This window comes from Lineus longissimus, chromosome 1 (genome assembly GCF_910592395.1).
Source record: "Lineus longissimus chromosome 1, tnLinLong1.2, whole genome shotgun sequence".
Classification (NCBI taxonomy): domain Eukaryota; kingdom Metazoa; phylum Nemertea; class Pilidiophora; order Heteronemertea; family Lineidae; genus Lineus; species Lineus longissimus.
In genome coordinates this window covers 21,526,335-21,552,519 of record NC_088308.1, presented here as the reverse complement: position 1 = coordinate 21,552,519, position 26,185 = coordinate 21,526,335, and the positions used below count along the sequence as shown (strand labels likewise).

The 26,185-nt window shown below is 40.2% G+C and overlaps 1 protein-coding gene across 2 annotated transcripts; it reads left to right on the top strand.

Moving 5' to 3' along the window:
- The first annotated feature begins 436 nt into the window (after positions 1–436).
- On the top strand, positions 437–25,355 carry LOC135491967 (voltage-dependent calcium channel gamma-7 subunit-like). 2 transcript variants are annotated; one of them, XM_064777969.1, is made up of 6 exons: positions 437–2,067; positions 6,021–6,092; positions 20,041–20,136; positions 20,637–20,699; positions 22,349–22,483; positions 23,104–25,355. In XM_064777969.1, exons 1-6 carry the CDS (start codon positions 1,863–1,865, stop codon positions 23,442–23,444), a joined length of 912 nt encoding a protein of 303 aa, XP_064634039.1. In that variant the 5' UTR covers positions 437–1,862; the 3' UTR covers positions 23,445–25,355. The 2 variants fall into 2 exon arrangements, with proteins under 2 accessions (XP_064634039.1, XP_064634047.1); XM_064777977.1 differs by lacking the exon at positions 20,637–20,699.
- The last annotated feature ends 830 nt before the right edge of the window (positions 25,356–26,185 follow it).

Sequence of the window (26,185 nt, the reverse complement as noted above, 5' to 3'; positions counted from 1 at the left end):
TAGTAACAGTTTATGTAAGAGTTGTTGACTATTCGTGACAGTACGAGTCACAAGTGTCTTAGCGAAATAATAACATGATTATTATGAGAATTTGGACCCTAAGCAATGATTAGCCAACAACTGAAAGCATGTTTTACCGTATATTGTCAGGAACACCAGTATAAGTTACGGCTGTATACGATTGAAATTATATGGATAACGCAACCTTCGACAGAGGAAAAGGAAATGCTGATAATGTGGACCATCGCATTCAACTTTTTCGGGAGTTGGCTGCATTGTTTGAATACCAAGAGCCTTTCTACTGAGAACAAAGCTTATTGTAGTATCAGCAGGACTAAAAACTGCATTGTGTTTCATTATCATCTTGAAAAACTGCTTACCACTTTATGATCTCGAGGATATCCTTGCATTCTAACATGTCTAAGTTGGTTAGCACATGTAACTCTGGTGTACCACAAAACATGTTGGAATCTGTCAAAATCAGCTTGTTCATTGAAACGATAAAATGCGTATCGGCGTTGTGTACGTCGCTGCTTGCTACATGACTGACTGAATGTAGAAGCTCGGGAAATGGAACAATCGCTTCCACACTGTTCAGTAACATCAGTGAACCTCTAAGAAGAGGAGGACGTCATGATTGAGTTGATGTGCGTCATTTGCAGTTACACGAGCGCAAAAAAACCATTGCCCAGAATCATACGAATGTTTACTGACAGATATATGAGAATACCCCTATAAATACATGTACATCATTGCCAATATGAAACCCAAAGACCCAGAGACTAATGTTGTACACTTGTTACATTATTCTCCAGTGTTCAATGACTTTTATATGGCATAGTCTTGTTGGGGTCAATGTTATCTCCTATGATCTGTGCACTGATGAGGTGAACCATTCGCATATAGTGCTTTTATAGCGATACGGGATGCGCTACAACCAGGTTCATGAACGAAAATGTGTTATTTGGGGGTTTTTGGCGGTAAGATTTGTTCACAAGGTCATTATGCAGCACCAGAGAAACTGTCGTCAGTCGATTCCGTTAGCAGTTATCTCGCTCAACGTTATCTGGGAGTAGAAGGAGCTGACGTTGTTCCTACGTGTTTCGAACCATGTTATTAAATATCTTCAGAAATAAAGACAAGGGATGATGCAGAATGACGCTGACATATTGCTTACATCGTTCATTAAAGCGTCTATTTTGTTCCAGAGCATACCCCCGGCGGCCCATTAAAGAGCAATAATTTACATCGATCACGGATACTGTTGATGTTGCGGCTCAGGTGGATGCGTTGGCCCAACAATTGAATTCCCCAACGATAGAGACAAGGCAAGTCCCCTGATGGAGCAGCACTTTCACGTGATCGAGAAAACCGATAATACATCAGCCCGCCGTCACTTGTTTCCTGCCAGGCGCACAGTGAGGAATTACCGCAAGGTGGTCACCGCGATCGCAGCTGCAACTACTGGAACAGAGTCGCGGAGAAGGCATTGGAAATTGCCTGTTTTGCTCGACATCAGATCAGGCACGAACTTATCCGGCTTGAGCATTGGTATCTAGATGTTGCAGCAATGCCAATTTCATGCACGTTGAAAACGTCAATGTGTCATCTGTGGTTCCTGTATTGTAATTTTTTGCTGTACTTTAAAGGAATTTCACTCTGATAAAATTGTCAAGTAATTTTGGATTAAACATTATTTTTCGGAGGTCTATTTGCCTTCAAAACAGTACATCAGTAGACTTGGAGTTGATTTACTCTAACAATTATGTCGGCAACACACTTTGCAGGATAGCTGTTTTTTTACTGACAGAGTCAAAGGCTCTACCAAAATTCCGCTTCAGGAGTATCTCGTGTGCCTTTCAATGTTCCGTCTTCCAAATATGCATTGCACGTCGCGTATGCTTGGGCTGATTGCTCTGTTCCTAGGGGCCTCCGCGGCGGCTCTCTTGGCCCTTTCCGTAGCCACGGACTTCTGGCTGCAAACTAAAGAGATTTTGAGAAGTAAGAACCAAACTACCAGCATCTATAAACATTTTGGATTCTGGAGAATGTGCACACAGGATATAAGTAAGTATAATGTACTTCTATTTTTGTTGTCCAACTGACCAACTGTTCAGGTTGGTTGGCCGAGCCTTGGTAGAATTGACCATGCGAATTCACCCAGCTGACCCCACCGAACTGGCTAATACATGTAGTCAACTGACCAATTGCGTTCGTGAAGTAAGTTGATAGCAAATTTTGTCAACTTTCGAAAAAAATTGTCTTGGCGTTTTCCTTTCGATTTCTTTAACCGAAAGTGCGCCCGAAATACGCCAAAATAAAAAGCTTGCCTGTGACGGTTTACGGTATCGAAGCTTTAAATTCGATAACGTAACTGTGTTGTGTGGTAAGCTTTTTATCTGGAAGATTTTTCAATACCATTACGTAAAAAACGCTTTATTGTATTTTGAAGAAAAAACGTGCTACGGAACAGTTCTGTTGAGAAGGAAGAATCAGTATTGACTAGTGGTAGATTTGGGATTGTATAAATTCGAATTATGTAACGTTCGAAGTATTTTATTTTTCAACAGTTATCATTACTGACAATTTTTGAAATTGCTTACTATATAATGTATCTGACATTTCGCTTTACCTCGATTCTCATACTTTGGAATGAAAGCACTTACAGTATCCCCAGGAAAGCTTTCCCAAAGACATGTAATCCAAGAATTATGTCCATGCCATCAATGCACACGCCTACGCAAATATCGGCTATTGGAAAGATCTTTGTCAGGTAGGCCTACGCACTCCCAAAATCTAGGGGCCGGGCCATGTTCATTTTTAATTTACACTTTTTGGGTAATTTAGAATAAATTAGAGCAGTTTGTTTAATACTCTAGATCTATTACTGTCGCCTACAGCAACTTTGGATGCCTTGTTGTACATACTGCAATATTGGTCCAACCCGGATTAGTGAAGATATCCAGCAGAACTCAATTAACTTCAAAATCCATACATATTCATCAATTTGGCTAAATACATTTATACACCAATTCCATCAGAGCAACCCGACCAACTGCTCCAGACCTCGTCCTTGACACTAATGTCTTGCTGAGACTAGAAATAGATCATCCCTCTGTCACTTCATTTTCATGAGCATGTCTTTCTAAATTCACACCGATACGTAATCAATAGCTAAAGCTGACAACCTCTGAATGAAAAATTGACGAAGTGGCAACACTCCACAAATTGTATCCTTTAAGGATGCTTTCCTTCTAAAGTCTTACAGACACCTGTACGTGGATACAATGAAGAATATTCAAGGCAAACACATGGCAGTATAAGAATTGTTTAAAGACAGGGAGTCGCTGCGGTATGGAAACTTATACTCATCCAGGTAGCTTACTAGTGCATATCACCTGAATGCTTAAGACTGATGCACTGTGAGAACCGTCACCTACGGTGCTCAAGGAAGGAAAGATGGGGATCTGCTTTCAGCCACCTTTAATAGGCAACAGAAGTCTTTAAGAAACAAAAATCAAATTTGAGACATACTCTGTACGTCTTCACATGCATGAACATGTACATGTTTTTGCCTGATATCAAGAAAAGCCGTCGCATAATACCTTGATAAAACCATGTAAACTGTAATCATCTTCAAAACGTCAATTTGTATCGAAATCACGTAACCGTGTAATTAAGGATGAAATGTTCTGGATCGAACACAGCACGCGACTTGGGATTTCATCTGAGGGAAACAGCAATCTTCAAAGACACTCCGCGATCGCTTCTAGATAACTGTCGTAAATGAAGTATCATCATTTACTCTCACGCCTCTGGCGCTCCGCCTGAGGAATCTCTAATCGTTCAGTCGTATTGCTAAGCATCTCAAAGTATCCCCGCAGGCGCGGAATGGAGTATCGGAGAAAAAGTAATGAAATCCGAAATTTATCTTTGTTTCCGTCAAAGCTTCAGGAGCAGGGTGAATTCGAAATTCTGATTATCCGGTGCTTTTATTTGAGTGCACACCGGAGAATTGTTCTCGCTAATGTTTCATCTAATGTGACATTGATTGCGTATGATTTGAATTCCATTTCAAGCGCTTCCTGCACATGAGCTGTTTCCATGAGCTGTTTGATGGAACGGTGGTGAATTTGGCTATTAAGAGTGGTTCCTTTTAACCCAGAACTAAAGCAACCATTCATAATCTAACATGATATATGATGATGAAAAGAAAGATAATGAAAGACAAATTGACAACAACGTGTTATGCATATTTCTTCTTATTCTTAGATCGTCCATTGACGTCAATAATGGTGGTGGTTTCTTTCTGCACTAAAAGCTGATTTCTAAAGATGTCAGCAAGGTTCTTTTCGTTATGAAGAAAAGGAAGATACTTTAGATAAGAGCATTGCATTTTGAGCCGTTTCGTGAGTTTCTTTAGCATCTTAATCCATCAATCTGACATCTACTCCAGCAAATGTGACAAGGTGAATACCAGTGTCTAATCTGTCTGTTGTCGTATTAGAGATGGCAGGAATCGAACTTCAATATGGCAAAGAATTATATGAGTGAGATCTCTTTGCCTCGACTGATAGAGACGTATTTAGTCAATAATCAACGAATGATGCATTTCTTGATATATCCTGCTCTAAATATTTAAAAACAACTGCTCAAAAATGGGAAAAATGGGCAATCATTAGTCGCACCAACTTCTATATTTCAAAAGACGGAATGGGGATGTTTATATTCTTCTTTTTACAAACACAACGTGAAGTACATGTAATTCAGTTTAAAGAGTGATTCAAACTCGGTGAAACATTGAGCTTTCAATATCCTATACTGAAGCATACAATGTAATAAAACAGTGTACTATCCTTGATTAACTTTGTGTTTTGAGCAAGTGACGGGACTAGCTAATTGGACATAGTGCAAATCTACGGCCCAATTTGCCTCTGTCTTCCGAAAGCGTAATGACATTTTCTCATCAACAGTATAAAAAAGTAGATTACTTTTAAGGAAACATTACATAAAGAAGGTAAAGAATTCAGCAGGCTTTTGGGATAACGTACTTTCCAAGTCCACGTGTCTTAAAATAAAAGCCTGATAACGTTCTATGGTCCTATTTATGCAAGGAATGAACGTGAGTGTGCTCTTGAAAAATAAAGGCTTTAAAGCTTCTTAAAACCTTTTAGGGCTTTTCAGCCAACAAATGTGCACCCCGTAGATGTTTTTCAAGGAAAAAACCCTTAGAAAAAAGCCGTTTAGGTTTTTTAAAGGCTCAAAAATCTTTCGGGGTTTATCAATTCTCCGAAAACTTTCTACGGGGTGCATATTTCTGTTGGCTGAAATACCCTAAGTGGTTTTTCAAAAGCTCCAAAGCCTTTATTTTCAAGAGTGTACTCTGCCTACAAAGTAACTTTGTTAAATCGTCCAGAACCAGGACCAACAAAACTAAAACAGACTACATTCAACATTTCACATCCCTTAATATTAGCGTTGTGTTTTGAGCATATGAGAGGAATATCTAATTGAACAGAATGCAAATCTCCAGGCCAATTTGTCTTCCCTCTACTTTAGAAGTGTAATGAGATTTGCCATCAACTTTATCTAATATAAAGACGCTGCACATCCTTTTAGAGAAGCATTACATGATGAAGGTGAATAATTCAGTAGGTTTGATTATAACATACTTTTTCTGAGTGGATCCATGTATTGTTGGATGAAACCAATTATACGTCGTGTTGAAAGGCTGAAGAACATGTAGCCGGGGTTATATTGATGATTTTTTAAAATTGAACGGACATAGTCAGCAATGTTGCTCTAGTTTTTTGCATTCTTTTTTAATCTCGACGTCTGTGACTCATTTTAGGCGTCGAAACTAATTTCTTCAAACTTCGTATTTTATTAAACATGACTTTGGGAACAAACATTTTTCTTCAGGTGGTCATTTGTGCACAACTGATTTGCCAAGTTTTTTTCATCTAAAATTAAAATGCACGTATTTTTTTCTTATCCAGAACGTATTTTCCCTTTTTCAGACACGGTGTTTCTCAGACCGACTCCCTCCGATGGCCAAGAGCAGCAAGAGCCAGAGACAGAGCTGGATAATGGTGAGCAGTCACTCTCGCACAGTCGTTGACAGAATGTTGGTCATCAATCAAAGCGGCAGCTGCAATGTTAATTGTATAAACCCATAGATTTGGTGTCTTTCCTAGTAGACTTATACCAAGAACGGTTCAGGCAATGGGGATCCACTGCTGGAACGGATACCCCTAAGCTGGCTGTTCGTGCAGAAGTAATCCTTGAATTGACTGAGAGTGTGTGTTTTTTTCCTCCGAATACGTTCTCGCATCACCCACCTTTCGTACCGCATTTCTGCCGTAAGCGGTGAAATTGGTTTAAGAGCTGCAGTGATGGTAAGATGCTCTGACGACAAGCAAGGCCTGCTTGTTCCAACAGACGTTCCTTGGACGCAACCTTCGCGGAGTTATCCAAATGTTTCTGGCAATATCGTTTCGACTAGTTCTTCTGGTATTCATTTCAAAGACGATTGTCACTCTAATGTGTTGAAAACGAGGTTATGGGGATTATTTTAAAACGTTATTCATCAATCAGTTCCCGTGTAAGAATTTATGTTGCTGTCTCACGCACTCATCCAATCCACTGTTATCTCGGTTCTCTGGGCAGTTCATGTCTTTAAATAAGTCAAATTCCCACTCCCCAAAGGGATTCAGTCTCAAAGTAACCAGGATTTCCAACTACTCTGTGTGGCTGTTGGCAAAATAGAATAGTACGCGTTATACTCACGATCACAATGAAGTTCAACATATAAACATACTGCTTCCGCTTCCATGTAATATGCACCATGGGAAATTATGTTGCGCCATTAACAGATTTAATGGCAGCAAAATGATGAGTCTTTCTTAATGTAGCCATGACCTCATGTTTTATATACAAAATGTAACAATAACCTCCTGATAACATATATAGTGATGTGCTTTTAAGTATTAGACAATTCAGCCAATGTTTAAACTTTGGTGATTTCCCGGGAGAACATTAAATCGAATTGAAATGCGGAATGCAATAATCTTCGTTTTAAATTAAATCTCGCGAACCTTCTAATGGCGCCCGCTGAAATGTCTCGAAACGTTATTTCGAGAGAATTCCCTAAAAGTACGTTTCTTCTATTTTAACTCTAACAAATAGACTGTAATCTTAGAAAAAGGGAACTATTTTATTCAAAATATGTTCCCTATTATCAGTACCAGAAGCGCCGGTCCAAAAGAATATCCTAAAATATCCTTTTAGTCCATGAGCTAGACTCCAATTTGGGTTAACTTCCAATTTGGAAAAAGTTGCTGAAGAATGTCTCGTTATCAGACACGAGGAAATTGAATCGTCGCTATTAACAACCAATCAAACATACATTCATTGCTTCGGTGGAATTGCTGTTGACGACAGAGCGAAGTTTGTAGAAAAAAACCCTGAACGAACGTGTGACTTGTAATACGTCGCCATGTCTCTGTTTTGCAGAATCCCTCCAAACTTAACATGCTGAGCTGATTACTAATAGCTACAATTGCTGTTCCTATGACTGCTATTATTATAACGGCAACCATCTAATCAGAAAACTCATCTTGATTTATGATTCGAAATCATATAGGAGATCATAAGTTACAGCCTTTACCAAAGTCTCATCAAAACTATAATTAACCTCGTATGATGCGTCCTACTGATGAGACTACTACTTAGAAATAGGACGTTCTTAGGTCATAGAGTATTTATTGATTGAGATGTATCTATACGACTATTGCAGGTATAAAATATTGGTGTTCCGGTTGAGTCAGGAGCGTACGTTTTGGCACTGCTTTCGCTTGTCCCTGCAGTTAACTCCTGGAAGTATACGTCTTTACCCTGCACCACTCTTAGACTTATCTGCTGATGGATTTTTTAAAGTGTGTGCAGAGACTCACTTGTATGTACACTACGGTCTCCAAGCAGCTAATGCTAATGTTTACCAACAATATGTCGTCGCCTTTTCTCCAGCAATACGCTTAAGACGATAAAAATGTCACGCTGTATAATCATTGGTCAAACTAAGCAAACGGATCATGGCATCACAGGCACACACAAGCCAGACCCAGAGGATCGATGTAGCCCTGGATTCGTATATAATGCAGCGTTTCTTGTCGCACTGTAAGTGATGCATTGCGTTTATAGCTATCCTCAAGGACTTACTATTTCTCAGCTGCAATTTATTAATGATGATGAGTCTGCGTACCATGTTATCTGCATCTATCGCAAAGCACAAATTGTTGTTTTTGGCAACGGCGTTATGGTAATAATAAATTTCTTATGACGTTTTTGAAAAAATGGGGACGCTTTATGGGCATAAAATGCTAAGACGAGCATTGTCAACGACAAGATATTGCTATTGTGTGCCGAATCTAGAGAAAAGAAGCTGAAATTTCTTGCCTACGTTGAAGCAGAGGCTTTCAATAAAAAAAGGAAGACTGGTTGAAGTACCGGTCCTCGAACTATACATCCTGCAAACAGGAAGGAAGAAGACTTGGAGGGGCATTGGTCTACCACTCATGAGCACTTGGTCCATGTAATGGTAATGACAGATAAAGAAGTATTTCACCCACGTACTCCGATTGAACACGTCTGAGGGCTAATAGGCGGGCCATGAATCGACCGGCCCTCTCTTACATGGTGGTCTTTCTTCACAAGTCACGCCAAGTGCAGCACTTACTGCCGAGATATGGAGGCAGGATGGTCATTCAGAGACGACGAAGTCATTTGGTGATAGACGGCTCCACGTGGTCGTGAGGGTCTTATTTTGTATTTGTCATTTTAATGGTACAATGTAGAAGAAGGGGCCGGCAAAGCAAGAAAACTAAGTCACTTTTTCCATACACATCCCAGTCTCAATTTTCTCATCAGAAACATAAAACTGAGGGATTCAAGCCTAGCATCCGCCTCAAACGTGCTATTGTAACGCGGTTTTAGAATCATGCGAATATATTGTGGGTGACAATGCATGTACAAACAGCCAGACATGAACAAGAATACCAATGAACGATTGCAAAAAGATTACAGAGAAGATGTTTACATAAATATATGTACACGCAGGAACAGCGTATTAAGAATTTTCTTAGAAGCTCAAAGGTTCTGCAGAATCTGCGCAAAATTCTCTTAATTACCGAACTTATCGTCTACTTATATGTACTAACAGAATATATTATTTGCAATCACTCTTCGTAACAAAGCAGTTACCATGTCAAGACGTGCAAGAAGTATTCCAAGCCATGGTCATCATCTTGTCGTAATAACGACATTCAAAACATCAACATTATGGGCAAGCACCACTGATGATAAACCATTATAAAGGCGAAGACTCCTATGCTCGGGCACGTAAAAGCAGTTTGAAACGATTACATATTGTAGCGTGTGACTAGCATCGGATTGGCATATTCCCCACTAGAAAAGTAATAAGGAACAGTGCAAAACGACAATGCTCTGGGACCGTTTCGAAAAAAAGAAAAAAGAGGAAATAACCCATGGTTTTCTTTGGCAGAACAAAATTCAAAACATGTGTGTGACGTTTTTGATGACATTGGAAACCGTATGTTACGTCAACGGAACCCTATCATGACGTTTCAAGGCGGTTACATCTAAACTATGAACAATGATCTGACTGTAATGAAGTGATTTTTCGAAAGTCTTTTCTTAGCAGTTTCCCTTCTTTCAGTAGCTTTTAAAACATTTTTTGGTATTTGGCATCTATGATTATGGGTTAGTAGATAAGGTGTTAGCAGCCTACTTCGCCTTTGTTCTGGCCGCCAATTGTCTCAATGACACTCTGTCTGTCTCCACTCCCATTCCACGCACCACTGACAGCCCAATAAGGGTTGTTTCTGGTTATGTGACTGGAATGCCCATAACAAAATGTGTTATCGAGCTGGCCAAGCTTCTACTTCAGCGCTGTTGGTCAGGGCTTAAGTGTTATAACAAGAAAACAGGAGACCGTACTCTACCTCCGTTGTAGACATGTCCAGTGTTACATAATCTAGTTATTCGCTGAGGGAGCATGGCATATCAGATCCCATTCTTGCATGAGACCCGGTGTAGCAGCCGGTATAGTTTGGTATTCCAGCCCAGTGTAACTCACAGTTACTGGTGTTAAGACTTTACCCTTCCGCGAATAGACAGTTGTTTTACATGTAGATGTAAAAATGTTAAGTTGCAATCGTAAAAGAAGTTGATACGTCACGCCACTACCCAAGAAGACACTGCTTAAACCAAAATCTATATTGGTTGCGAAAATCAATTCAATCAAGCGCGGTAATCGAAAATGACAGCCTATTATAATAATTCAGATCATTACTCTGGAGATGAAATCGGTCACCACAAACACTCAAAAGTAATCACATCGTTTCCAAGATAGCTAGAGCTATTAATCGCCTCTAATCGACCGTTGCTACAAAGTAGATTCCATAAACGAAAATGCAATATCCTCTACACCGAGTCAAACTCAGGCAGATCCATATAACTCACAAGACAATCAATAACATAAATCAAGTAGAGTTCCGGACACGAGTTATGAATTTCATATGTTCGTTTTATGGAGGCTACATCGTCAACTACCTTAATTCATCCTAAGGTGTTTAAAAGAGCATTTATCTGAACACGTTCTGATCCTTTCTGAACCGCGATCTCCGTAAAAAAACTGTTCCTTCCATGTTGCATACTCACTGCTCTTGAAATGTCTCACTGCATTGCTCATCGAAGTATATTTTGCGACAGTTGCTCAACTTGCTATGTATTCAGTCTCAGCATCATCAAAATATATTGAGAGGTCCTTACCCCAGTCCGCAGCGTTGTCGGACAGTATTGCCAGAAGATCGTTACTCGGGTAAAAGGAAGACCTTGGGATGTGGCGAGCTGTCATAAAATCGATTTTACTGATTCTATTTTTAACTGTGATACTAAACGTGAAATATTTCCCCAACGGATTGAAAATGAGATTAGATGACTCCGCAATTAGGATAAGTGAAGATTAATATCCACTAAAAGATTCTGTGAGTTCTGTCAAATAGATAATGTACATTTTCGCTTGTTACGCACCGCGTTGAAGGAAACCTTTAGAAGTCTTCGGAGTTGGTAAACTGACTTGTATATATACGTTTGATTATAATTGACTACCCCCCCTTAACCCTTTAGATCCACTGACGACCTTTAAGTCCGCTCATGACGGCCAATCCCAGATGCAACAACCTTCAAACGGCCGTAATCGGCTTTGCATAAACGCCTGTTACGATGAGAAAAAACCTTGTCACTCGTATATATGAATGCAATTGATAAATAATATCCTATTGTGTTGGGAAGATTACGATGTTTTTCAAATATCATTACACGCATGGCATGTAATTTATGAGTGACATGTGTCTGGTCTCGGTTTTGCAAGTGACAACCAGCAAATTGCTAGATTACCAAATATACCACATGCATGGGAAGTGACAAAGAGAGAAGTCGGTTTCATGAACTCTAATGAACGATCTGATTAACTGCAATATGGCAAATCGTGGTTGAGGTCTTTTATGTGGCTTTCTTTCTTTGAAGACTAACTATTAGTCCTCCCATCTTGAATATTATCGTGTTGTCTTGACATGATTACTATTTGGCATGGCGATTGAATATTGTCACAGTCAATATTGCAATAGGATTGTACCGTCTTGCCCTTAGTTGTGAACGATGGTAAGTTTCATGAGAGATGTGACATAGAATCAAATTAAACGACATTTGCCCGTAGACCCGCTCTCTTGAGCATAATAAGAGCACTTTGGTCATTCTGGCTGTCAGTTCCAAGGACTCTTGACGATAATGTGGCGCAATGGAGCCTTGTAGCAACTAATGTGTTTGATATTCGTGTATGGTGTCCCTCGTTGACCACATTCACCACGCCAATATGGCCTAAAACGAAGAAAAAAAAGATTTGAAGTCCACTCAGACAGGAAACTGTTACAAACAATTCTTTACTAAATGGCAAAAGCGAATTGCCTATAGTTTGGCTGCCCCGAATGGTGTCTAAATGAGGCCCAGTACAATACACAGCAATAAGCTAACCACTTTACCAATTTCCTTGGTCACTAAATTATCGAAGACCAGCCAAATCGTGTCAGACTCCATTAATAACATGTTCGCAGTGGTTTCCCTGGAAGACTAGTCGCCAGCGATGGCCGTTAAGTATTTGGTCACCGATCCAGTGTTATATCGGCAGTTAGTGTCGACGGTTTGGGCTTGTGTGGCAAAGGTTAATCGGGTCCCGATTTGTCAAATAGTGAAGTCTATCAGTCTATCTGGTACAAATCACTTTATAATTCAACAAAAGAGATCTTCAAAAAGTAAATAACGAAGTATTTTTTCACGGGAAAGATTCTGATGGTTGATATGGTGCAGGACATTCATTAACGACGATCTTAGTTTGTTATCTCCTCTTGTTATCATCAGCAAGTATAGATTAATCCATTCTTGTTATCAGTAACAATGTCAATGGTTTTGCTGTGTCTTTTAAGTGTTCAAACATGAGTGGAGTTGTAGGCCCGAACTGGTTTTCTTTAGTCTTGTCACAACTAATGTCCCAACTGATCGAGATGCAATGAGTAATGAAGTTACACACACTGCCCATTTGCTACTTTTGATGCTGACATCAGCCTAAGCCATTCAGTGTTGGTCGTAATTGACAGGGTGACCGATTCTGGCCTGTATCAGACATAGAATGAATAAGTGCGTCTTTTTATCATACAACTGGGAGGCGTGATGTTGGTAATGACTAATCAATGGTTACCCCAAAGGACCGAAATGATTTATTATATATTTGTAAGTAGCTGAGGTCGTTACTGGCCTCCGGCAGGGTGGCTGTAGATAAACTTTTATGGCAGCTTCGTTAAGGAAGTACCTCTCGTAAGGCGCGTTCAGCTGTAGAAAAAATGAGCTGGGATAGTGATAGGGCTTGACCTGTTCTCTCAGTTCTTCTTAAATATTCAACAGTCTTCATCTGGAAAGATGTGAAAAATATTTCCATCAAAAACCGGTAGTGTAGTATAGAGTGGCTGACTGTCTTCGTAATGGCCCACGGCAGGATGTGCATTTCATCAGACAATAATCAGAAATTCACATTCACTCCTGAAAAATCTATTCATACAATGTACAGTGGAACCCCGGTAACACGACCACTCATGGGACCGTGGTCGGAGTGGTCGTGTTACCGGGGTGGTCGTGTTAGGGAAGTTGGGAATCCCCAGACGAAATACATGATTATTTTTACCGCCAAAATTGCCGACTGCATGGCGTGTGTACGCTGTACTACCATAGCAACGCTGCCTGATTGAGATGATGCACGCTCCAAAGTTTTGTTATCATGCCTCGCAAGAACAGTTCGTCGATAAAATTACATGTTACATTCTCAGAATGAGTTAGAAAAGGTAATATTGTAACTCATTTTATCCGCAAAGTTTCATTATCTGCCCGACGTGACGCATTTGCGGGCAATTTGGTGAATCATCCTCCATGTACCCGACTGTTTGTGACGATTGAAGTAAACTTGTCGTATGATTCCGAAAATATGCGAAAATAAATTAGCGGCGAGTTCCAAGATTCATCAGCAATTCACACCTGAGAAGATGAGTTGAGTAATGCTACAGTTTTAATCAAGTCTATATTCAGTCAAAATATTTAAAGAAATATAAAATGATACTGTAGTAAATCAACCAAGTTCTCCATATCATAAAACATTCAAACGTCTCGCAAGCTTGTTATTGTCATAAGTGTGGTCTTCAAACTACCCGCCGTTTATTATAAGTTCATATGCAAATCACGCAAATCACATGATTTCGCTGCTGCTGAGTGCGCTTGTCTGGTACTGAACTGGCTCAGTAATGAAAATAAACCATGAAAACGTTAGAAAAGGAAAGTTTATTTATTCATTTACACTTATACAATTGATCATACCTGCAAAATAACATTGTATTTTTTGTTTTCATATGTATTCCCATGCCCATTGTCCCCGTTTCAACAAAGCTTGGCAGCGAGGTGCTAATTACTATGCCGCGGTCGCGACCGATTACGGCAATTAGGCCTGGTGGTCGGGTTAGCGGGGTTGATTTTCAGTTTGGGACCGGCCAAGCCAGTGGTCGCGGTCGGGGTACCGGTGTGGTCGTCTTAGCGGGGGTCTCTTAATGGTAATTAGAGAGGAAACCATTCGGGACCGGACAATCGTGGTCGCGTTGGCGGGGTGGTCGCGTTACTGAGGTGGTCGCCAACCGGGGTTCCACTGTACTTTGAATTAGAATAAAAAAGAGGAAAAGTGAGATCGCATTTTCATACCAACTTAGTTAGTACAAAACTCCGTTTTTGCATTTTTTAGTGTGTTTATGAATATTTACCCTAGATTCGAAGTTTGCATTTGCCTGAAGCTTTGGTGACAAAACCATCCCAGGGGTCGCAGTTATAAAACTGCGTATTTCTAATTCTTATAAAGGTTCATATTATTGAGTAAATGTTGATGCCTGAGGACTGTGCGTTGTCAGCTACGCCTTTGTTCTACTCCGTCGATTCGGAGAAATCATTGTACTATGTATCATAAAATTTGAGCATCGTATGGAAATCTATGGGCATGTGTGTGGTAACAATAAGCGCTCAGTAAACATTAACATGTCGCACCTACCCCCACAGAATGAGTTTTTACACATGAGCAAATGTACTAGATACTTAGTCAGTGGTAAAAAAAGAGTATAATCAACGCTGTTACTCAATGACCCTATCATTGACGTAAACGATATATTAACCAAAGAGACAACGCTCGATTTACAAACAATACGACCAAAAAAGTTGAGTTATTCGATAAAGATGATTGATGGGTCCCATTAGTGGAATATGATTTAGACGAATTTGATAATAATGAAGATGTGTGTTTTTACGTTTAGGAGTAGAGAGAACATCGACAAATGCTGAAGACATTACGATAAATGCACAGAATGATGGAAAGTTTAATAGATCGTCAATTTATCGATAACACTGAATAAAACGATTTCCTTCCTATCCTACCATATCTCCCCCTATCAAATAACAGTTGTCACGCTAAGAAGAATTATTACCTAACAATAACACTACTCCCGCCTGCACACTGAAAAAAGAATGTTATTGTTAAAACTTCAATGGTGTTTTATAGAACTCTCATCAAACGTGATCAAGGGGTGTATTGTGTGATTTTGAAAAAAAATCCGAGGCAAACAACTGGTATGCTTAAGTATGCTACCTTCTCATTTCTATGCCCCACGTCCAAACACTGCCATCATTTGATCAATTACCAGGTTGCGCGGGTCCGAGTGATCAGCCTGCACCGCTTCCGTATCCTACAACTATCCCTATCCATCATTCATCAGTCCACTGGTGGCCACTAACCGAGTAATTATCTCCCATCCCAAACATGTCCTTTGGCCTACAGCCCTATCCAACTCTTTATGGAGCAAAATGTCAGGCAGACTCACCCCTATCCCCTGGGCGTCGAAGCCAAATCGGGATGCAAACGCTCTAGTCAGTGATTATCTTAGCTAAATAGGATAACGAAATAAGGACGAATAGCCCTTCTCGCTGTCTGATGAGGATTGCTAAACACATAGCTGAGCTGAAGCGAATTCCTAATCGGGAACAGTCATTAGTGGCAAGCTTTTTGTTTGGTAGATGAATTAACCTTGCTGTTGGTAATGGCATTTTATCTGATAAAACCTGAGGTAATGGGTGCACTTGCCATGGCATGTCATGTTACAGATCATGACTAGCAACTGTCAACCATGATTGTCTTGTCTGTTTGGTTAAATGTGGAGTATTTCTTTATATGATATATTTCATTGTTTTAGTGTCATTGATCCTTTGATCCAAATCGTAATATGGCAATAATGAGCTATTGCCGTACCCCGGGAATAGAAACGATAACGATAAACGTTGGCAAGAAGTCCCCTTTTTAAGCCCCTTTCATCAGTTTCCATTGCTCATTCTCACAAACAGTCAAACAATATTTTGGTATGGTGGGAACTATTAATCAGGTTATTGCCGAATCACAAGATTCATATGGGCTCGATCCACGTAAGAGATATTCCGTCTGTATGGGCACATATCCTTATGGGTGCGGTACAGGCAACTCAAAACCTCTCCTATATATGGTGCGAATGGCCGTTTAAAATCTAGCACGTCTGTTTGGCTCTTTCGCTGCTCATCCAACATGTTACTTATATTCTGAATCTCGATTATATTCTAACAGACAGATAATCTATCAGCGACCGTATAGTCAACATATCAGTAGTTCCATTACAGGTCACCAACAGTCAACTAACAAGGCGAGAGGACGATGAAACCATTACTGACGTCTCGTCGATCGTGACAGGTGATTCGAAATCGCTTTCTGCAAGGGATTTTTGCCTGACGAATATGTATCTGGTTCAAATATTCTGGCGTTGACAATCTACCAGGAATCATGGCAGGTGCAAAGTATGAAGGAATCATCTATTTTTATAACAACCTGTAGAACCAGCATGGCAGAACCTAGAATTGTCGTCCACTGCACACGATAGAACAAGTGTTAATCATACCTATCACTGAGTTTTACGTTTATATGGTATCCTTCATGATAAAGAAGCCACATATATTCTGCCTGATGACGTATCTAACTAGCCGTGAGAATGATATAAGCATCAGTGTAGTGCCCCACCCTCCAGTACGTGGTCAGTGTAGTGCCCCACCCTCCAGTTAACAGTTAGCATGCAAGTCAAGGGAGAAAGCTCATCGAAGGTCCTGAGATTAGGAAATGAATTAACGAAGTTGGAGGTATGATTTAAATTTTAAAAAAACAAGGCTAGCAGGAGAACATTTGACCAGAAAGCCACCAGAGTGTATTTTCAGTCAATCAAAAATAACCACGGTGGCTTTAATAACATAAACAATTATCCATCACCAACCTTCATGAGCTAGAACGAATTTTCCTGAGTGATAATTTTTTTTCGACGAACACTGCAAAAAATGCATTGTTACAAAAAAAAGAACCTGCGGTGCTCAGTGACGAAAAAACTGCTCAGCTCGGTTATGCGGAGAGATATGCATTGAAGCTGACATGAAAAGCCACCTTGCGCGCTACAAATGGATGGCTTCAGCGCCTCCGGAGACTTACATGATTTGATAGCGTCTCAATGTTACCACTTCGCGGCAGTCTTTCGTAAGCTGATGCATATGCGCCTTTGGTGAAGTAATGTATACATAATATTCCTCTCGCGAGGTCTTCATGTTGTATCTGTCGAATACACTCTATCCCGCAGAGGCGGATTATTTCAATTTTATTCATAGGCGTTGAATTGCTTTTAGGAGAATTCTTGTGGCATATGGGTAACATGATCAACGCCATTGTCGTACTGGTAACTAAAGAGAGAATCGTCCTGAAAATAATTTTTTCTACTTCAAAAAGAATAAACCTGCTTGTGCAAGCTAGACAACGAAGCCAATGTCAGGGTCATGACCAAGGTCAGGACGGGGCTTGGTCATGCATACGGTCATTACCAAGATAAAACAGTCCGTAAATCTTCGGCCACCACGTGGTATTGTTGGATAGGGACAGTCCTAAAAATAGCCAAGTACATTTAGGTATATATTCCTGCGAGAGACCTTCGGAGGCTGTTGCTGTCCACTCCGTACGGGACACATCACACGAAGCAATCCCACAGTGGCAAGGAGCGACATTGTTTCGCCGGGATGTATCATTTGGCGCCGGCACCTTCCATAAAACTCCGATTCGGTCCCACGCAGGGAAGGAATAGCTTATTGGGGAAATGAAACTCGAACGAGACGCGACATAAAAGTTGATTTACGTTCATTTGGCGCTGATGTGGCGGCTCACGTGCTTGATTTGCCGCAAGATGGATAGTGCTTTTACATGATTTAGTAAATAGGATACCGTCATTTGCACAACAGTAGCCAGTATAGGGCAATTCCGTGCCAATAATGTGGAGTAAATTGATATTAATGGTGTGTTGTAAATCCTTTCATTCGTTCGTAAAAGGGATTTTGATTATCACAAAATCGTTCCTACATTTGTGACTTGCAATTTTCTAGTACATACCATTAAATAGATGATAGCAAGATACATAAAATGTCTGGTTAATGTTGCTTACTACATGTATATTTTGCTTTCCAGCTAAGATGTGAGCGTGCAAGCTACCTGAAATGAAAATATAAAAAATGCTACATCCCGATTCCCGATAGATTTTTCGGCCAAATCCCGAATCCCGCTTAAACTTGCTGATAGCTCTAACCAGTCTTTTAAATTTTAAAAACATAATCTTGTTTTCGTGTCCTGTTGCGCAAGTCAGTTGTTGAATAATCTTGACTATCTAGCCTTCAGATGGTTCCACGACCTGACACCTTGACCTGATGTCTCAAGATGACAAAAAGCTCATCGGCGGTCGACAATACGTAGATATGTTGAGATTAGTAAGCTGATTAGTTAGCTTAATCCATGTCAGGCTCGACAGTTGGGAGTCGCAATTGGTTATCGGAACATCCCACAGTTGATTAAGCCAAGATCTGTTTCAGTGAGGTTGGGATAGGCCGAGAGATTTTCCGTACACTCCTGCGTTGATTTTCAACCCCGGTGATACAGCCGGTACGATATGTATATCGCGAGATTAGATCGAAGTGGTTGATGATGGCGAAGTAGGTCTCCAGCCCATTTCGGATACACCATGGAATGTCAGAATTCTGGCTCAAAATCCTCTTGGATATTTCACGCGAGTGAAAGCACCCGGTTCTTCCAATACAATGCATTTATCACGATAGAATGGATTCGCAGCACGCAGTGGGGTTGTATTGGCAACGATGGTTGAGAATGATCGGCGTGCATGACGTGTTTTTAAATTCATGTAATCGAAAGGTTTCTATCTTGGTAGTCCATTTTGAGGCTTACCTAAACCAAAAGCACCGACAAGAAATTCTTGGGAAGCAATGTCGAAAATTCTTCATGCAGCTCAACTTCGATTAAGTATACATTAGAATCTATACTTGCTTAGACTCACAATAAAATTATCACATGGCACACATTGCAAACTAATGTACCTGCGCCGTATCTATATTACAGTACAATCAAGTTATAGCCTAAACTCCGATTTTAAAGCCGGCTGCATTAAACTGTCACGTCCTATTTCTATTGAAGGGGATCACAGGCTTCGTAAGTGGTCAGACACGAGTGGATTAATGCTCCCGGTAGTATCTGGTTGAGATTAATGGAATAAGGTTGTGGAAGTTCTGGATGGTGCACTTTATCGTGGGTCCATGCAATCAGTCTGAAAGCGTCCCAAATGAGTGACTGGGAGTCACTCATATTCGGCAGCCGGTCTCATGGGGATCGACTAATCTATTTATTTATCTCATCTTATAAGAGAATTATTCATTGAAGAGATGAAGGGCAGTGTTATTAGATTTGACATGGTTGGTTTTTCTGCCCCAGTAGTGTTGGTGAAGGTGAAAAACAGTCAAAATAGATATCAAGAAAACACTGTTTTCCAGCATCACGTTAGAACACAAACAAAATGTTATTCATTTGGAATTCGAATGGAAAATTCGTTTAAGTTCCCATTATCCGTATATAAGTGAAAGAATAAAAATCAATAGTGTATCTTGCCAAATGAATTTGCTGTGGTATATCTTCTTTTTACGCTTCAAGATCCACGGGCAAAGGAAATAAAAAAATGGAAGATTTAAGTCGATTGTCAGCTCAAATTACTCCCCTTTCCACACTGGACCTATACAGCCACGTGCAGTGATCTTTCCGATTCCCTTTCTCCAGCTTTCTTCAATAGAGGAGAAGCCCCCATGCGAATTAGTATGAGAAAGAAATTCGAGACGAGTCAACTGTCTGTGACAGTGCCAGAGTGCTTTCATTCTACTTACATAACGCAGGTGTATGACAGCCGCGTCTTACTTATATAAAATGACCACTTCTCTTCGCTATTTCAGAAAACCAGAAAGGCTGTGAGAACATTGTTTACTTCTCAAGTTTTGAAGAGAGCGATCCGTTGATGGAAGGGCCCGGATTCGCTGGTTCCGCCGCGGGTAAGTACATTCACTTCACCGGGCTTCCCCTCAGCTTCAACACGTATTTCGCATCCGTTTCACGAATATCAATGGAAGGCTGCATAGAACGTTCACTGTCTTAAATATCGAGCTTTCGCATCATAACATCTATCGCATCATCTGCAGAGCGGTGTTGTGCATCGACGTCAGGAGCGCGCCATCTATCGCAGGATGTTGAACGTCGCATTGATTTTGCTTCGGCGCCATTTTTTATCAAAAAAGCTGGTTAACAGTTGGCACCACCCACACACACATCCCATCATATTGGATAGTTTGTCAATGTCCAGGTGATTTCTTTGATAAGTCTTGCAGTTGCCATTTGGATACGTTAACTGTTGAGAGTTCAGCCTCCTCTGTTCTCGAAATGGGTTGACTTGAAGAACCTTTTGGTATGGTATTATCCCATTCTTTTTGACATCTTGTAAGTGAGTAGTTCATCGTCTTAATATTTACACTGCATTGTGTTCTTGCGTTTGAAGCCAGCGTCACCGTCAATCCAGCAGCGCCAACTACGGATAATGAATATTTGAATATTATCCTAGGTTTGCATAAAGAAAATATTCCATCTGCATGCTATATGACTTTCGTAGGATAGATTTACAGGAACAACTTGTAGAAAACAAACAGTGTCATCATCCTGCATTATTTCTTCCCTCCCCCTCCAGTTAAATGTTGTCAGTATGGACGCTTTCGCGACAGACCTATTATCTGATTGGCTATTACGAGGTCGGGACCATGCCAATGTGGAGAACACCCAGATCCGACTAGTAAAAGTATACATTTACATGTACACGTATAGAGTTGCTTTCCCTTCTTCAGACCCACTGTGATGTAGACATGACTTCAAACATCGAATAGGTAGCTAGGACGCCATCATGCAGCGTTATGACTGCATTTCAGATACAAACATTTCGGCGTGTTCGGCCAGTGGACAAAAACGATAGCATGTCCGGTCTAAACAGGCTATTTTCACCGCTGCAAGTGCAAGCAAGAAAAGAAACGACAATTTCTGAATGAAATAACCCCCATAATGGCAGTTACATCCCGTTGTCGCAGCGAAAGTCTCCATGATGGCTATATATTTTTCAAACGTGGTCGAGGTAAAGAAATGCCAATGAACATTGTACAAGCAGTGGTGCAGGTATAGTAGTCTTGCATGCTGTTGTTATACTAACATGAATTTCCCCAATTTACCAATGGTTTGATAGATCAGATTTTTATCTTTTTTCTCGTCTGTTTATAAGAATATCAAAATAGTGTATTTGGAGCATTATAATAATGGTCAGCCATGAGATTTGAAATTAATATATCACGTCTAAAAAAATTAAGTATTACATTGGTAACCAAGTACCGCATCATTCCTCGAAACTTGTTCCAAGTCGTCCCTGCTCTTGCATTCTAATGCACATTTTGATAAAGACAATATATATGCTCTGCGTGTACAAGAACAATCTCTTCCCCTAAAATATTGCACACCATAACTGTCAGAGAGATCAATGGAATTCTGCTATATCACGTACTTGTTTAGCGTATTCTAATATCCATGTCTCATTCCACGACTTCTTCTTCTCCTTCTATTCCTCTTGCATGTTATATTATCGTCATTATGTCGTTATTCCTAGATATGCATGTTTAATGTGTGGTTTACCTTTTGTAGTTAAAGAAATATACAGCAACTTTGGATTATTGTCTCGCTAAACGAGGGTTGTTACATATTGAAGACTCCATACAGTTTCTGTGCGTTTTAATAGTAGCGAACCTCTCTTTAAGGACGGAGAAAGATGGTCAGTGAACGCCATTCTGCGGTGAACTCTTTCGAAACTCTTAGCGTTCAAAACGGGAGGAGTCGCTGCTTCGCCATTGAAATTGATCTTGGTGTTATAACTAGTCATCAAGTCAAATTTAGGTTAATCAAGGATAGATGTAGAGCCAAGTTACATATACATCATTCGCGAATTGTTTCGAATGTAACAACAACTACCACAAAAATTGTACCAAGACAAGACAATGTAACAGCTTTTCTAGTTAACACCAAGAGCCAATTTCCAGAGATGTAGAGAGTGGTGTACAAAATCGCAAACCATGCAGAGTGACGTGTGTTCACGTCCTTTTCTCCGATCTAGTGACCCGGGTGAGAAAAAAATAAGCGTTTTAAATAGATATATGTTAATACCTGTTATTTCTATTTTAGAGTCAATCAAAACGATCGCCCCGATGCCAGGGATCAGTCTCTTGCTACTAGTGGCAGGGTTCGTCACTAGTGCACTGGGTCATCTCAAGAAGGATTGCAAGACCATCATTGCTGCTGTTATCTACATCGTGTCAGGTAGGATTTAGATGATATCAAGCCAATAATTAGTATATTATCACTTGGGTACCCCACTAACTGACCCAATTTGAAAAATCTGTGGTGGAAGAGGTAGAAAGCCAGTTTGATCGAGGTTGAAGTTTCCGCCATTGCTGGAATACTCCTCTGCGGCCTGCGGCCAAGTTGAGTCCTTCTTGACTGACCACGCAACCTGTGTCTAGTGTACATGTACATGTATGTGATTTTCAGATCATCGAAAGTTGCTGACTTGCAGCATGTACACGGTGTCAGTATTGCGTTGTGGTCATTTTGATTACATTTTGATCTCTGCGCGGCTTATAATGCTGTTCTGTCTGAAATGATTTGTGATTTGCAGTAACGTTATCATATAATTTTTTTCCTCTGCTGATCCAATAGCCATCCCATTAGGCACGAAGACTATCTCCGCAGCTTTAGCAAAATTCACTCCTATATTTGGTGAAAATTGGTTGTACATGTAGTATTCAACGCCTCCGTTCCTTTTAGGGATGATACATGTCAGATAGTTTCATTATAAAATTTCATCACCAACATTCCTTTCACTGGACTGCTGTTATCCTGATGGAAATTTATGATTATACCTCCTCTTGGTCTTTCAGGCATGATCCTAGCCCTGGGAATAATCCTCTTCATTAGTAAACTCAATGACGAGATACGCCATGTCCCGAGGCCCGGGGCGGACGAGGAGCCAATGTTCGCCTACCAGTACAGCTTCTCTTTCTATCTCTGTGGCTCAGCTTTCATTGCCAGTCAGAGTGCGGCGGTTTGCTGCATATCCCTCTATTTAAAACGACATTCAGAGGTCGACGACATGATCAGGCTGATACCTGGTCTGGAGAGCAAGGCTGCTGAAGTTGTGATGAACAGGGACAGTAATGTGGACAGCTCGAACAGCCCCTTACATTTGCCCCACAGTCCACTCCATGGTACCACGCTTTGAAGACAAGGGGCAAGAATGAGAAGAATACTTGTTGTACATTGCGCAGCTTTTCTATTGTAAATGATATTTCTTATTGCAAACTCGATTGTTGCCGCACATGACTGATGACACGTCGATGTACAATGTACTATGTGGCCAATGATGGACCAAAAATTACACTCATCAGATTTACTCGCGCAGAGGAATCTAAAGTTGTTTTGACTACAGTGTGAAGAATTGAACTAGCTATACCAGATCGATCTATTAAGATACTAACCTCTTAGCTTAGGAGCACACAGAGTGCATGCATCATGGAACTATCAAACCAGCAAAACAACAGGAAAGATACATTTGGCGACCACAGTTCCATCTGTCGCTTGCTTTGAATGACGACATCAGTATGTTCGTAGGTAAACAGGTCAAGAACGCGTGTGTTGCGTACATGTAGCTGCACTGCAAACCGCCATGACGCGAAGTACGTTGTATTGATATGCTTCTCCGTTCCTGTTATTCGACAGTCAATGATAGTTCTGTCAGCGATGTTGTTGCAATTTGGTGTGACAACAATTGGTAGTGTTTTGATCTCGTATTTTTCATGCTTGTATATAAAGGAGAAATATGTGTTTCTGGATATTTTCCGATTTGGTAGCGAAAATGAACTGTCCGTTGTTTTTTTGTGGATCAAGGACGATTATTCACGGCACGCATGGCCAGGCCTTCCACTTACTTTCATCTTGGAGTAACCAGCGTTCAAAGAGCAACTGGGGTGGTATTTGCATTTAGCTTCATCCAGATCAAACAGGCGCCTAACGCATGGGCCTCCGTTGTATGACATTTTAATATGATTTGATACCTCGTCTGAGTAAATGATAATAATGAAACATGATTAAATGGCTGAATGCCACTGTTTCGGACTATATGACTGTCTAATACAATCATTGGAAACTAACATGAATATGCGATTATTCAAAATCGGTCTTCGATAAGCACTTCTATCAAAACTTTCTCTTGACTAGAAATGTGTTAGTATCCGACCAAACTATCTGTTACTTATTCTATGCATTTCTTCAATTGATAAAGTAACCTGTACATATATATTGCGCTATTATTGATAAATAAACAAGCTTGATTCGTTAAAATAGCACTTACTCATTTTTACACTACTAAAGGAATATCTGGTGTAAAGGTAAATTTAGTATCCGTTACAGAATGTGCATAAAAAGAAGAAGATCCCCATGCATCGCAATGATGATGTCAGTGGCTATAGAGCATATTTTCTAAAAAAGTTGGCACACATTCATCTCAGTTCATTACATAGATTTTTTGTAAATATTTAGCACTCTTTGTAAGACCTGTGTCGACATAGAGCCAAACCTTTAGTATCTTACTTTGTCCAGAAAAGCTCGGAGTGCATTTAAATGCGCCCTCACCTATTGTTTTGCCTTTATATCTTGCACAAATGAGGGCAGTCGTGCGGTATAACAGCAACTTCCATCGAATGACTTGTCACACGTGGAATCCCAACTTCTACATTGCAGATGGCCTACCACACATCCATTACATGTCATTTCATGTATTCTGCTCATTTAGTTCATGGCCGATCATCGCCAAACATAACCTAGATAGCTGAATCAAATTCTACATGATATACTGTACGGGTATAACTTTAATCGACAATGCCGGACGATAGGTTGTGCAACATCCACCAGATGGAGAACCGAGGACTGGTAGCTGTGTGCTGGTATTGGCCGTGATATACCATTCACCTCGACTAGTGGAAAATTTGGACCATCAATCAAACCCCTTTATGAAATGGAATGCGGGAGACCAAACTCTACATCAATGTTTACATAGGTTATAGCTCTAGCCAGTGTAGTATCATAGTGTTATTTTGATATCCTAGCTGTTTGTTTTTGCTTTCGAATTATTGTATCATGTTTATAATTATATGTATATGTAAAATAAAATATGTTTTGAAGAACTTTCCTTTTTCTCTTTAAATCTATAAGCCAATTATTGGAAATCGATGCCAGACGTGCATTCCCAGCATTCTCCTTGTCGGTTTTTTAGAATTGCTTCCAGCAACAACAAGTTCTCATCATCCTAAAGTTTTGAGATTTTAACTCCGTCTTTGAAGAAAAAGCTCAAGCCGATTAGTACCAAGGTGGTTACGAGATGTTCTATCGAAATAAGCACCAGTCCTCTGCTTGCTTTGGCAACAGTATTCAAAAGGCATTCATATTGATATCAGAGGGTCTTCCGCAGAGAATTCCTTGAAATCACTCCCTCTTTTAAATCATTATGTTTGCAGTAGGCTTATTGATATGAACATTTCTCGCAAAGCGCATTGAAGGAGCCAGTTTCAGGACTTACAAAGTAATCATCGTGTGCGAGTATTGTTACATTTCAATAAAAATGGACGGATTGATGTATCCAGATGGCAAACTTTTCAAACCGGTTTCTTTATTCCGCAGTGACCTCTTTATTTGGAGGTTGGGTACAGACGGGCATGAATCAATTGCGTAGCTTCTTCATTGAGCCATCAGAAAACTGTTGTCTATTGTAGTCATGAACGATGGAATCCCGCGAAAAATCTCAGTCAAGGTTACATACTTTCAATGCGCAGTTAGTTTAGTCAATGGATCGTTGACCTTAAATATCACTACAAATATAATAAATGATGCTGTTCAACACTGATGCTCTTACAGTGGGAATGTTTGTGAATGATTGTCTGACAGTCCTGTCATGGAATGGTTTTACAT